This window comes from Sander vitreus, chromosome 5 (genome assembly GCF_031162955.1).
Source record: "Sander vitreus isolate 19-12246 chromosome 5, sanVit1, whole genome shotgun sequence".
NCBI classification, from domain to species: domain Eukaryota; kingdom Metazoa; phylum Chordata; class Actinopteri; order Perciformes; family Percidae; genus Sander; species Sander vitreus.
Window position 1 is genome coordinate 9,350,250 of NC_135859.1, and position 13,655 is coordinate 9,363,904.

General features: G+C 37.1%; 1 protein-coding gene across 1 annotated transcript in view; it reads right to left on the bottom strand.

Moving 5' to 3' along the window:
* Positions 1-4,685: 4,685 nt before the first annotated feature.
* LOC144517538 (uncharacterized) overlaps positions 4,686-13,655 on the bottom strand; it is a 33,862-nt gene continuing 24,892 nt past the window's right edge. Inside the window, exons 14-18 of the mRNA XM_078249622.1 lie at positions 11,636-11,751; positions 7,663-7,767; positions 7,262-7,433; positions 6,668-6,709; positions 4,686-6,546 (exon numbers count right to left, since the gene is read on the bottom strand). Of these exons, the coding sequence (XP_078105748.1) occupies positions 6,448-6,546; positions 6,668-6,709; positions 7,262-7,433; positions 7,663-7,767; positions 11,636-11,751 (534 nt within the window). The 3' untranslated portion in view covers positions 4,686-6,447. The remainder of the gene's footprint in view (positions 6,547-6,667; positions 6,710-7,261; positions 7,434-7,662; positions 7,768-11,635; positions 11,752-13,655) is intronic.

A 13,655-nucleotide genomic window follows, 5' to 3' on the forward strand; every position in this document is an offset into this window, starting at 1 on the left:
TTTTCCCTCCACTTTAATTTGATCTACAGTAGCCAGTAAATTTTTACTCTTTTCAAGTCTAAAGAAGTAGGCTGAGTTTTGCTCACCCTCTTCCATCCATCGTTTTCTTGACCTTATATAGGCTCCCTTAGCTTTTGATTTATAAATGTCATCCAATTTATTTTGTAATTTCGTATATTCGCATTTTTCCTCATTAGATAGAGACTCTTCTTGAGAAAGAAACGCTAGCTTCTTAATAACCTCGTCTTCAACGGCTCGTCTGTTCTTGGCCAGATCACCACCAAACCTCCTGAGAAACTTCCCCAACTCATATTTTAGAAGCTCCCAATTTGTCCCATAAGCTTTCTGAGAGTTTGCTTTATTCCAAAAGTTTTCAATCAATTCTTTGACTCTTCGTTTGACCTGATCATGTTCAAGGAGGGAACTATTAAGTTTCCAAAATGAGGCTTTTGGGCCAGAGGACTGATCCGAGGACAGAGTTATTGAGAGGTAAATCCCTTTGTGATCGGTCAATGGAGTGTTACTGATATTGACTGAAATGAAATGTTGTTCTTCGTTAAACATCTGGAAACTAACCAGTAGTCAATTCTGGATTGTCTTGAACAGTCCTTATTGGAGCAGGTATACTGTCTGTCATTTGAAAACTGTTCCCTCCAAACATCAACCAGGTCAAATTTATCCATGAGACAATTTAACACAGAGTTAGGAGACCCTGACCTCCTTGGTGGCCATCTGTCTAACATATTATTCATCGCTATATTAAAATCTCCTCCCACAACTAAAGAGGTGTAAGGGTATTTGTTCAACCAGTGTGATATTTTATCCTCTATGGTATCAAGAAGTATGTTATTCTCCACAGAGGAGTTATATCCATATATTTTTATAATGACTATTGTATGATTATTTTTGGTAATTACCATTATGAGGAAATGCCCTGAAGAATTTAAGTCGGTATTTTGAATATTTCCATTAAAATTGTACCTAAAGATTCCTACACCAGCAGAGTGTTCTGATCCATGTGCTAACCAGATATTGTCTCCCCACTGTGACCTCCAAAAATTGCAATCATTGGCTGTTGAGTGACATTCTTGAAAAAAGCAAAAATCTGTCTTATTTTTCTTTGCAAACAGAAACAGAGCCTTGCGTTTCACACTATTTTTAAGACCCCTGGCATTAATAGACATTAAGGACAAAGACATAGAACAATATCAGGTATAACCTGAAAACTGGAAAAATACACAATATTCTCTCTAAAGAATAGAAAGTTAGTCACTTAGTTAGAAAGTTGTTGTAAACTCTGCAATAGAAAAAACAAGCCCCTAGCAAAATACCATGGGCATGTAGCTAAATTCTGTATAAATATTTTGAGAAATCTACCCCAAAAATAAAGCTGTGTCCTTTGAGGAAAATATTTAGAGACATTTTTTCTCCAGGTAGGCTATAAAAGAGCCGTTAACCTTACAATTAACTGATTTTTTAAGTATAGCTACAAGAGCCATACATAACTTTAATTAATTACCTAGCATATTTTTACACAAAAAAGGAAATAATACATTTAATTCTGTCTTTTTAACTTGTGTTTTTTATCTGTACCCTTCATTTTTCTGTTCTACCCACCTTTTCTGAGGTCCTAACCATAAAATGATATTCAGCATTGAGAGCATTACATCTAAACTTGAAAACAAAACAGCCTATATATCCATCTACAGATGACCCATATTCATGTCATCCAATCAGTGGAGAGTTGCTACCATTCATACAACTCATAGTAGGTTCTAGCAACTTTACAACAGAGGTATTGTGTAAATTATTCACACTGGTAAAAGTAGAAAATAAATACGTCGATAACCTTGGGTGAGTTTGTAAATACAGTAGGTAAATCCTTTGAAATTTTTTTTCTTATTTGTTTGTGAATTAGACCCTTTTATTTTATTTTTTAGATTATTATTATACATTTTTTTATTATTTTTTTTAATCTGATTTTTGTTGTTGTTTAGTGTTTACAGTAGAACTTGGCTGGTAGTTTTTCTTTCTTTTTTTTTTGGGTATTCCTGAGATGAATAATCCACCCAGAGGTAGAGCAGATATCATTAAAGGTCATGACAGTAAATCTGTTATCCAAGCCTGCTCTTACCTTAGTTAAGACTCACATGTGCAAGCCTAAGCATATAGAGCAGCTCAGAGGCCTCGCTTACATGTCATTCACTGTGACCCTTTTACCATCAATATGTGCGATATTGATATGTGCGGTACACTTTCTTCCCCTCCTTCCTCGCCTGTTCGACCAGCGGCCACAATTTGTTCCTGGCATCCTTGGCATCTTGAGTCAGGTCTTCGAAGATTTTGATTTTCCTTTCCTTGAGTACGGTCGATGTTCTGGCATCCTTCCAAATCTTGTCCCTGTGGGTTCGTGATAGAAACTGCACAATGATACGGCGGTTGGAACGTGCCTCTCCTGAGCGGGGTCCCAGTCTGTGAGCGATGTCCACGGAAAAGGCCAGTTGGTCTGCGATGTCTGGTGAGACATGGCTGAGTAGGTCCACCATAATTTTTTTTACATTTCCTCCTGCTTGTTCCTTGACCCCAGCGACACGGAGAACTTTTTTCTCTATGGTTTCAACTTTGTATGTTGCTTATTTTATTTGTTTCCCCATACATTCCATAGCGTCAGTGACACTTTTTATGGAGCAAGTATTATCTTTAACTGTTGCTTCCAAAGACTGCAACCTCCTCAGTGACTCTTCTTGCTGCAGCTGCACATCAAATATATATATATATATATATATATATATATATATATATATATGCAGAGGAGGAGAAATCAGTCTGATAAGTGTTTTTTTTGTATTTATTTGCACTTTAGAATGTAATCACTGCGAAGCAATTATAAAATAAGCTGAACTGGAGTGTGATGTTATTCTTCACTGAATATGATGTGTAATGCCCTGCACATTTCTAGTACAAGGTAATTATTATGCAATGCTCCCGGGTTGTGACCTAGGAGAATTCTGAATTGTCATGACCAGGGATATACCCATGTTGACTGCCAAGAGTTGAACACTGATCACATAACCCTGGCCCAACCCTGGTCATTGGTGTGAAAGAGGTATGACTCTGGCAGTCGGTTTCCGGAACTGGCGTGACCCGCACTAGCTGGGAATCAGACGAATCTGCCAAGCTCGTGTTTTATTCGTGGGTGTATTAAGGTTTTATTTCCTTTTGCAGATCATGATAGGCTTTGATGCACTGATGCAAGGCAGGTTAGCTAGTTGCTTTTAGTCTGTGAGATAACCAAATTTAATTTGAATATAACGTGCAAATAAATAGAGAGGAAAATAAAGGTGCACATATAAAATAAGAGTCCACTGAAATAAATAAAAGTAAAACTTATGTTGGGATTTTAACCCTATGTACATGCAGGGGCGCAACTACCCAGTGTCAGAGGGGTATGCAGCAACAATTTTGGCGCCCCCTCCCCCCCAAAAAAAGAAGTGTGCCCAGACATCATCATGTATGGGCTTTAAACAATAAAGGTTTATCTTTCAAAGTACATCAGCAACGTTAACAGTCTCCCGGTTGCCTTTGGCAACCTAATTGTGACAATTGGCCCAAAAAAATCAGCAACCCCTAGTTGATGTGATTTGAGTGGTGAGTGGCTTTCCATCTCTGTCTGCACTATTTTTCCCCCAAAAAGGACACAGTGAATAGGTTGGTCAACAGAACTTCAAACCATACTGGACATTTAGTGTTGTGTGGTGTAATAGAACTCCTACCTGATGTCATCACTGGTCTCATCTCTACGTAATGCCATCGCCGACCTCATGTCTGTCTCATTCACTCCTTGCCTGTGTTCTTCTCCACTAAGACATATTGTCAAACAAACATTATGTAATAGATTTTTTATTAGTTTTTCCATATTAATATTAAGAAATTAATCTGTTGGTATCAAGTGGCTCCCCCTACACTTCCACCTAATGTCAGACCTACCTGTTGCCTCCCCCTGTCTTTCCTGATCCACCATCCTCACACCTGAATGAAATGAACTCACTGTTCAATATAGCAGCCTAAATTCAATTCTTAAATCAGCCTAGTGATGGCATCAGATAAGACAACTATTATGCAGTAAGGTTGTGCTGCTGTTGAAATTACATTCACAGTTTGTATTTTAAATATATATATATTTTTTTCTTCATATTTATTTTTCTTCTTGTCATTTATTGTGCATGCTACCTTATATTTGCCAGTTGTTATTTGACCTTAATAAAATTGAGATATGTCATACATGGGATTGGTACCATAGGGTTTAACCAAAATCTAAATCATATCAGCAACATTGGTTTGCATTAAGTTAGCAAACACAAGCCATTCTGTTAACATGGATATTTGCAAGCCTCCAAGTTTGGTAGCAAATCTATGCATGATTCCATGGTAAACCAGAGTTATTGCATTAGTTATGTTTTCCAGATTCTTGTCATTTATTGTACATGCTACCTTATATTTACCAGTTTTCAGCTCAGCAACCTTGGTTTTGCATACAGTGTTGGGGAGTAACGGAATACATGTACCGGCGTTACGTATTTAGAATACAAATTATGAGTAACTGTATTCCGTTACAGTTACAATTTAAATAGTTGGTATTTAGAATACAGTTACATTGTTGAAATCAATGGATTACATGACAATACTTCTGTTTCACGGGTTTATTCACTCTCGCAACTCCATGCATTTCCCAGAAGCCCCAATATGAAAACGAAAAAATTTGCTTTTTGCGTGATCACTGATAGAGGTTAAGATGGAGCCGGAACCAGCACAACAGAGCCAGGGCAGGATTGCGTTTCTATCTTGGAAATTCAAACAGCATTTCACATTAAAGAAAGAGAAGGGAGAACAAAATATAACTGTGCACTGCAGTGCAACTTCTGCTTGCCAGCAACCAACTTCCTTTCAGCGTCCAAATTACTCCACCTCCAACCTGAAGAAGCATCTTAAAGTACCCCCTTTTTGGCGGCTACATTCCCAGTGTTAGCAAACCGTAGCTAGTCTGTTAACATGAATATTTGTGAGCCTCCAAGCACAGACGTCACACTTTAAATCCTACCTGTTGCCTCTCACCTTCCACTTATTTAACTGCTGTCACATCCTTTGACATGTCATCTCCTTTTCCCTCTTTCCTTTTCTATGGTTAGCCCCAACAGCTGTTTTGCTTTGTTCTTTTTCCATACTACTCTACTTCACTACTCGTACTTGCTTGCTCTGCGCCCACGGCGCTCACCCACTCCCCTCTTCTATGTCAACATTTTATGATGGAATAAAATGTTTGTTTTTTTAAAACAGAAATTATTTAGAAACGCACAACAGCAGCTACATATATAAAATACCAAAAAAAAGAATTACTTTTATTTAAAAAAATTTTACCATCGCTTTGGCGCGCCGCATATAGCGCATACCCACTTTTTGCGCCACTGTGTACATGCTGGATATGTATTGGCCGCTTCAGGGCTTCTAGGCTATTGAACTATATTGACTAATTTATATCTTTATATTTATTGCCTAATTTATTTATTTCAGGATGTATTTCATAGCCATATTCTTGTATATTCATGGGAAGAGGTGCAAAAAGGATCAGTTGCTCAGGAAGTTGGACTACAAGTTTCCCTCAACTGCAGAATAGGTCGCTGTGAAGCGGAAGCTAACTTCAGCGTTAAGTTTCCCCTTAACCGCCAAGTTGGAAGCTAACTTTAGGATTATGTCAGTTTTGTCCCATCAAGCCTCAGCCATTTTCAGCGCCAAATCTCACATTTCTTGTAGAAAAGCCTCTTGCACCCCCACTTTCCTGTGATATGCGCACAGAGATTTCTGCAGATGACAGGCCTTGTTTCGCTATGTCTAAAATCACAGAGTTGGTGCTGAACTAAAGCACTAAAAAGTACAGAAAAAAAAGCTTACTAAAGAACAATAAAATTTGTATCTAAAGTCTAAAAGTGAACATTATTTACAAGGGATGGTCAGTGATTTAATGATGCCAAGCAAATCTTGTCTCATCTTAGCTGTTCCTTCATTGTAGGCCTACAAGAAACTGTCAACATGTTTTTAAAAAGGCTATAAAAGAAGCACAATAACTGCTTCGTAAAAGTAACAAATACTGAAACAAAAACATCATCTCTCACTTTCTAGCCTAAACATAAAATACACCTGGTTTGTTCTTCATGAAACTCACAGAGGTTGAATAATTAATCAAAGACCATAGACCTTCAACCCTTATCCTCTGGGAAAGAAAAAAAAAAAAAAATCACAGTTGATTGGCTTGATACAGATGTAAATATAAAAGCAACAGACTTTCACTATAATAATCCCACATAGGTTTGTGATACACTCAAACACAATTGGGGGGGAATGCAAATTTGTCTCTGCATTTGTTCCCTGCATAAGGCGGTCAGAGGCGAAGGTTTAAGGCCGGCGGTCGTATTCACTGATCTTTCTCTTGATGTGTGACAGTTTGGACCTCAGATATTTACACCTCTTCTTCTTAATCTGGTAGTCTGGGGACTGCAAAGGATAGAACATAATTCAAACAATTAGATTGTATTCACCAAACCTCTACTCTTTTCAGAGGACTGTATTTCACTGTAAAGAGCAACACTGCTAGAAATCACTGCATATGCCTTACCTTCTTAAGATTCTTCAGTCTGGTGTATTCATGCATGGCATCCTGAGATTAGAAAGATAGTGGTCAATGATCTGAAGTGACCACATAGAGGAAACCACCATCCCAGATTCACACACAAATTTGATTTATGATAAGCCAAGGTTTCCTGGCCCTTGATTCATACATTCTAGTTGTCCCCCAAATCAGAGGTACGTGAATTTGGCATACTTTTACTTTACTGTTGTTGTATTATTTGTAACAGTAGGAAAAACTGGCCTAGACTAAATTTAATTGCTCAGTTTAGCTTTATCCCAATGACAAAAATCTAAGCAATGTAGCACGTTTTGGGTGGATGGCCAAGAACAGTTAGCCAAGAAGGCTAATTTTAGTTTGTAGTCCTTGGCCAAAGGTTAATAAAATACTCAAAACTCACTACCAGGGATATGTGGATCATTTTCTTATCAATGTTGTCATTACCTGACCACTTGTTTTTATCTTATTATCTAATTCTACTTGTAATCATAACCACACATCGTAGACAAGTCCTTTAAAAAAGGGTGGATTGTTTATCCTCACTTCAAGAGCCAAAACTCAAACTGGCACTGCCAAACTCACCAGGAACTGTGGACTGCCCTCAGGGTGTTGGTGTAGCTCTCTGTCCAGGCCAGCCAGGTCCTGGTTTATGCTGTCTAGCTCAGCCTGCAGGCTCTTGTATTCCCGGTGTTCCCGGTCAAATTCCTGTTTGTAGATTAGACGCTCTTGCTCATCCACAATGGAAGGAAACAAACTGCGATGAGAACAGAATGAAATTTGGGTAATTTATTATGTGAAAACTAGCCATTTTTAGTAATACCCTCTATTAGATACATTTGGATAGTGCACACACAATATGGAGTTATGGTGAAGAAATGCATATCAATCCCTGTCAAACAGTGTCATTCATTATAACTAAAAAGCAGCTTAATGCAGCTTTTCCTTATAATAATTGGCTATTAGATCGCTTCAAATCGACTCACACAGGTAAGTCCTCCTCCTCCAGGTCATTTCCATACTCCACACCAGTGTCATAGTCCTTCAGCCTGGGCTTTAAGACTCCCACAGAACTGCTGATGTCTGAGTCTCTGCAAATAGTAAGATTGATTTATACGTTGTTGTACTGCAGCAGGCAGCTTCGACAAGTAGCTTTTATTCTATTCTATTTAGTCTTTTTATTTGCATATCTGTGAAGCCTCTACATCTAAATTGACACTTTGTTAAGTGTCAATTTGTATACAATGTGTATGGCTCTTTCCTAAGTCAATATCATATACACTCCATCTCTTCCCAGCTTACTTTTCAATAATTCTGTTTTGGAATTTTGATTCTGGTATTTATCCAGTAAAGGTTTGCTGACAGCAATGTATTTTTTCTTCTAGTAAAGCTCTGTTCACACTCACAGTTACACACAAACTGTATATAAACTCCAACTCACTTACAATCACTGGATACACATGCATACATTTACTTTAATTATGTTATATAATAAAGTTATGTCATGTATCATGTGTTCATGATGGAACAACATACCATTGTTGAGCTTTGTGTTTTTTGGCAACAAGTCAAATTTTTATTGAATCTGAATTGGAATTTTCTGTAATTTTAGATTGCCTCTTAAAACAGTCAGCTCATCTGAGTCAAAAAGGTCTCAGGCAATTATCCTAGAAATGTACTTCCTCTGATCCAGACTAGTTAAGTGCTGGACTGCTTTTTTTTTTTAAGAACAGTTTTATTAATTTTCAATGAAATTTGAAATGTCCTCTTTTAGGTCTGCCCTCCATGTCTCAAGTCTAACTGTTAATGTTTCTTTAGAGCCAGATTCAAGCCAGTTATATATTGATAAAAATCAAACCCCTCTCATTGCAATTGTTTGTTATAATTTCTTCTAAGGATGAGAGTGCAGGAATCCCAACTGATTTGTTTTGCATTGAAGAGATAAAGTTCCTCACTTGGAGATATTTAAAAAAATGTTTCCTTGTAATGTCATACATTACAGAGAGCTCTTCAAAGGTCATTATAATCCCTTCTTTAAATAGGTCACTTTACTTATTCCTTTCTTTGCCCATATCTGGAATTCTGCATCCAGCTTGCCTGATTTAAATGAAACATTGCCCCACACTGGCCAGAATTGTGATAGAGAGTCAAATATGTTCCATACATTAAAGGTGATGTATTATATAACATTTAATTACATTTTCAGGTTCATACTTGTATTTTGTGTTTGTACTAGAACATGTTTACATGCTTTAATGTTCAAAAACCACTTTATTTTTATTATACTGCCGATGGCTGCTGCACCTGTATTCACTCTCTGTCTGAGACGCTCTGTTGGAGCACCTGTCTCTTTAAAGGGTAACTACAGTTTTTTTTTTCAACCCCCATTTCCATGCATTTGTGTCTAATAGACTGATGTGACCAAAAATCTTTGAATTTGGTCCAGTATCGAGCGAGATCGCAATGACGGGCGGGCTCGAACCAAGCTGCAATGTAACCTAATAGGGCAATTGTGCAGCCTTGCTTTTTGTCCACTAAATGTTTTTTTTGTTTTTTTTTGCTACTGACAGGCTCAGATTGTTATTAAAAGTGTCTGACAACATTATCTATCTCAGGACATGACTTTTTGTTCTCAATTGTGTTGCTAAATAGTACCAATAAAGATTTGGACATTTCAGCCACGAGCAACAAATGCAAGATAAAGCAGAGATAAGCAGATTGGAGGACATTCCTTATTCCATATAGATTTCCTGAAGAGTGCTGTGAGTTTCTTAAACATTCCTGCAGGTGGCGCGAGAGGGATATTTTGAAATAAATACATGAATACAGGAAATATGTTCATTTTTAATATATTTATTCTCCCTATCATGAATATTGGTAAGGGCATTTACCTTTCCATAGATTTATGTACGGAGTTAATTATTACTTCATAGTTTGTTGGTGCTATAGTTTTTAAATGAGGTGTTATTTTGATGCCCAAATATGTACCATTAGATGATTCACTTCAATTTAAATGAGATGAGAGCTTGAAAGTAAATAAGTATTGGTTTTGCTTTATATATTGTCTTTCATTTCCATTAAGCAGCATTTGTGATGATTTTGAAGCATATCATTTATATCCAGAGATACTGCTAAACAGGCCGATTAGATCTAACAGTGCTGGCATGGATGCGTTTAATTGTTTTAAGAATAAAATTACGTTGTCAGCAAAAATAGCATTTCTATGATCTCTGTTGCCAATTGTAATCCCCTGTATTCACCTACTAGATCTAATTTGTATTGCTAGTGGTTTCTGGACTGCTCTTTAATCTATTTTTAGGTAAGCGGTCTAAAGCAGTAGCGCAGTTTTATTACAAAGCTATAGCTCATTGCAGGATGAGCAGTGTTGAATATAATGTGTTAATATACAACAACATATCTTAAAAAAGACACAGAGACATAGCTATAGTGTGGGTTCAGGTAAATGATACAATACTGAAAATAAAATAAAGGTTTTAATCAACTAAAAACAGTAGAAGGTAAAAAGGTAGACAGAATTTTCATTTATTCCAACAATTTGGATTTCTGGTATGTAATTAGAGCCTCATAGAGCTGCTAGCGTCTCTATAGACCAGTCTTGTTTCTTCTTATATTTGGATTCTGCATCCACTTTAGCGCTGTTGGACAATATTCAAAGCCACTTTTTGTATAGTGTTACGTTTGCTGGCAGGTCATTTTATACCTGTGCAGTGGTGGAGTAGCAGTGGTGGAATGTAACTAAGTACATTTACTCAAGTACTCTACTAAGTAAAAATTTGAGGTACTTGTACTTTACCTGAGTGTTTTATTTTCATGCCACTTTCTACTTCTACTCCACTACATTTCAGGGAGAAATATTGTACTTTTTACTCCACTACATTAACCTGACAGCTTGTTACTTTCGATTTTTTGCGCACAAAACACATGTAGGTAATAAAATAAGATGTTTTATTATAAATTAAACTGCCCAAAAATATATAGGCCTATAAGTACAGCTGAAATTATTAGCCAAATAAACACTTGAACAACAGGTTCATTTCCAGCTTCTCAAATGTGAGGATTTTTGTTACATTGAGTGCTTTTACTTTTAAGTACATTTTCCAGATGATACGTATATACTTTTACTTAAGTAACATTTTCAATGCAGGACCTTTACTTGTAACAGAGTATTTTTACAGTGTGGTATTAGTACTTTTACTTAAAGCTATAGAGCGTAGTTTCTGCTGCCCCCATGAGGAATTCTAAGTAATGACAACAAAACTGTCAGCGTGTCCACATGATACAAGCCTTCCGTGAACGCGTGAAGAGAGTTGTGTGGAGGTGATAGTCTTAATTAGCTTTGTAGCAACTCATTTGGCAATGGCTTGAATGTAACAGATGTTCATTAATACCAAAAGGTTAGGCACCAAAGCTTTAAGTAAAGGATCTGAATTCTTCTTCCATCACTCTGTGCAAGGTATTTTCACATACCTGAAGGTCCCCTTTTTCCATATGTAAAAAAACATTTACTTCCCTGGCATTTGTAGACCACATCTTAACAGTAAGCAATTTCTAGTCTTGACTGCAATGTTAATGTGTTTTTACTATATTTTTCTCCTGTAGAGATAAAACACTTGCTTTTTTAGTTGTCCATCTATCCTGACTTCCTGTATTTTGAGTGTCACCCCGGGACGAGGACCATCCTGTATATCTAGACCTATCCTTATGATTTTATCTTCAGTGTTTATATTTACATACATAAAACCTGGACTTCTTGTTTTACTCTGACTCATTTGATTTTTTTTCTATTGATCAATCAGTTCAGGTTAGCCTACCTTAAGACACACTACCTCAGTCAGTTCAGTGCCAGCAGATTGACCTACAATAAACTCATTTCAAGCTAAGGGGAGTCTAAAACAATGACAGGACCTTGTGAGAGGCACTATATAATGCATAGCTTACCCTGGGAGGTAAAGAGGCTTGTTGTGATCCAGCTGGTCCAGATAATCTCTTGACCCCCTGACTTTGGGATTATGGTCATTCACCAGCACCTCTGGGTCACCAGACATGTTTTTTACCTACAGCAAGACACAAGGTCAGACATATTCTTGTGTTCAAGTTCATTCAAGTTTGACAGAAAACATGGTACACTGTAAATTTGAAGTTTGAAGTTCAGTTTTGGGCAAATTCTTTGTGGGATGAAATAAAACTTTAATTCTAAAAAGGGACATTACCAATTTCACAAATGAAGATCAGTTTAATAATTAATGGGGGTAGTCATTAGCCCATGAAAACAGTTATATCTCTGTGGTTCTGGAAGAGCTTTGTCAAGTCTAAGAAAATAACCCTGATAATGTCAACAGGGCTTGGAGACAAAAACATAAATAACAGAAAGCCTGTGTTATAAACTGTGGGCATGAAAGGGGTGAGCATTTACCAGGCATTATGGTAAGAGTAACCATTGTTTTTGGAGCCAGTGATTTTTGGAGCTTGAGCCGTACTAAACATAAATGTCAAAATGTCTTTACTTCACCTTCTTCAATTTTGACCACTCTTATTTTAAACAGCCTCTCATAAGTCCCTCAATTCTATTAAAGTACAATACTAAATCACTTACAAGGCAGATACAATACCAGGGATTGTGGATCATGTATGTCCCTTGGAATAATTTGACTTAGCCTATTTTTTACACTTCTGTAGTCTTAGAACAAAAAGTGAAAGAACAATGTATTAGAAATATAAATTATTAGACATGTAATGAAAATATGTGCACCACCTCAACACAGAGTACCTATAAAACAATGCAATCAATTCAATTAGCTGCAAGTAACACTGTACCTAAACAAAATATTAAAAGGAAATCAAGAGAAAAGGGCTTAATGGTGAAGTGCACAGTTATCAGAAAATACACAGAGAAGTGAAGTGTTTCACTCTTTGTGCATACATATGCTAAATAAAAACGTGTTTTCTGATTCTTTTTAGGGCCCGAGCACTGACGACCGTCAGCCAGCGAAGGCCCGACCACTTATTCCTCTGTCAAATGAATTGCATTTTTGAGGGGCTTGAGATACTCATAAACTCACCAAAATGTAATTTGGTAGACATATGTATGATGTCCAGACTTACAGAATAGCCATACCCTAAATGTAACAGGAAGTCAGCCATTTTGAATTTACTGTTTTAGTGCATTTTTCACCATTTCCAGGCGAATTTTGAGCATTGGACAGTTAATTTTGTTTATGTAAAGGAAAACACAGGTGACAATTGAAAATTTAAAAAAAATGGGCTCTCAGGCATTCTGTATTGCTTTCAAATATTTATTCTCCAGTAGATCAACTTGTCTAATTTAAAGGTCCAGTGTGTAACGTGTTTAGTTGTTCATTATCAAAATCTGTGTTGCCCGTTCACAAACCCCCCAAGCCCGTTCATTTTTCATGAATATTTACTACCTCCATCAATTCTAAGTATTCCTTTGGCTTGAAATTTTACATTTGCATTCGCATGAACTGGGGTAGACGCTCTATATTCATGCACCATCTTGAAATAATAGCCACATAGCCAGTAAGGGATATACAGGACAAACTGCAGCATTTTCGTTGTCACATGATAAACTCACAGGTGCTGCTAATGCTGCTAATAGGTATTGTAGCTTCCCGGCCCCGGCACATTTGAAGTTTGAAGTTTTCGTTTCTCTTTTAAAGTGTCGTTAATGGCCATATTAACAAAATGCGATGGTGCACGATTTATTTCTGCCACTGACCGACATATTTCGGCTTGTTTTTCCAGCCCCTCTGCTGTCAAGAGACAGGGTTGGGGTGGTGGTTCGGCACGGGGGGCGGAGGACTCTCCCTCACAGCTGTTGCCTGGCTTTTACTCATGAAAAAACACAAGTAAAATAAAAGACACTGCATAAACTCCGCTACTGTGTGTTTATTTAAATATAGGTACACCATGTAGGCCTAAGAGATTGCAATATAAGCCT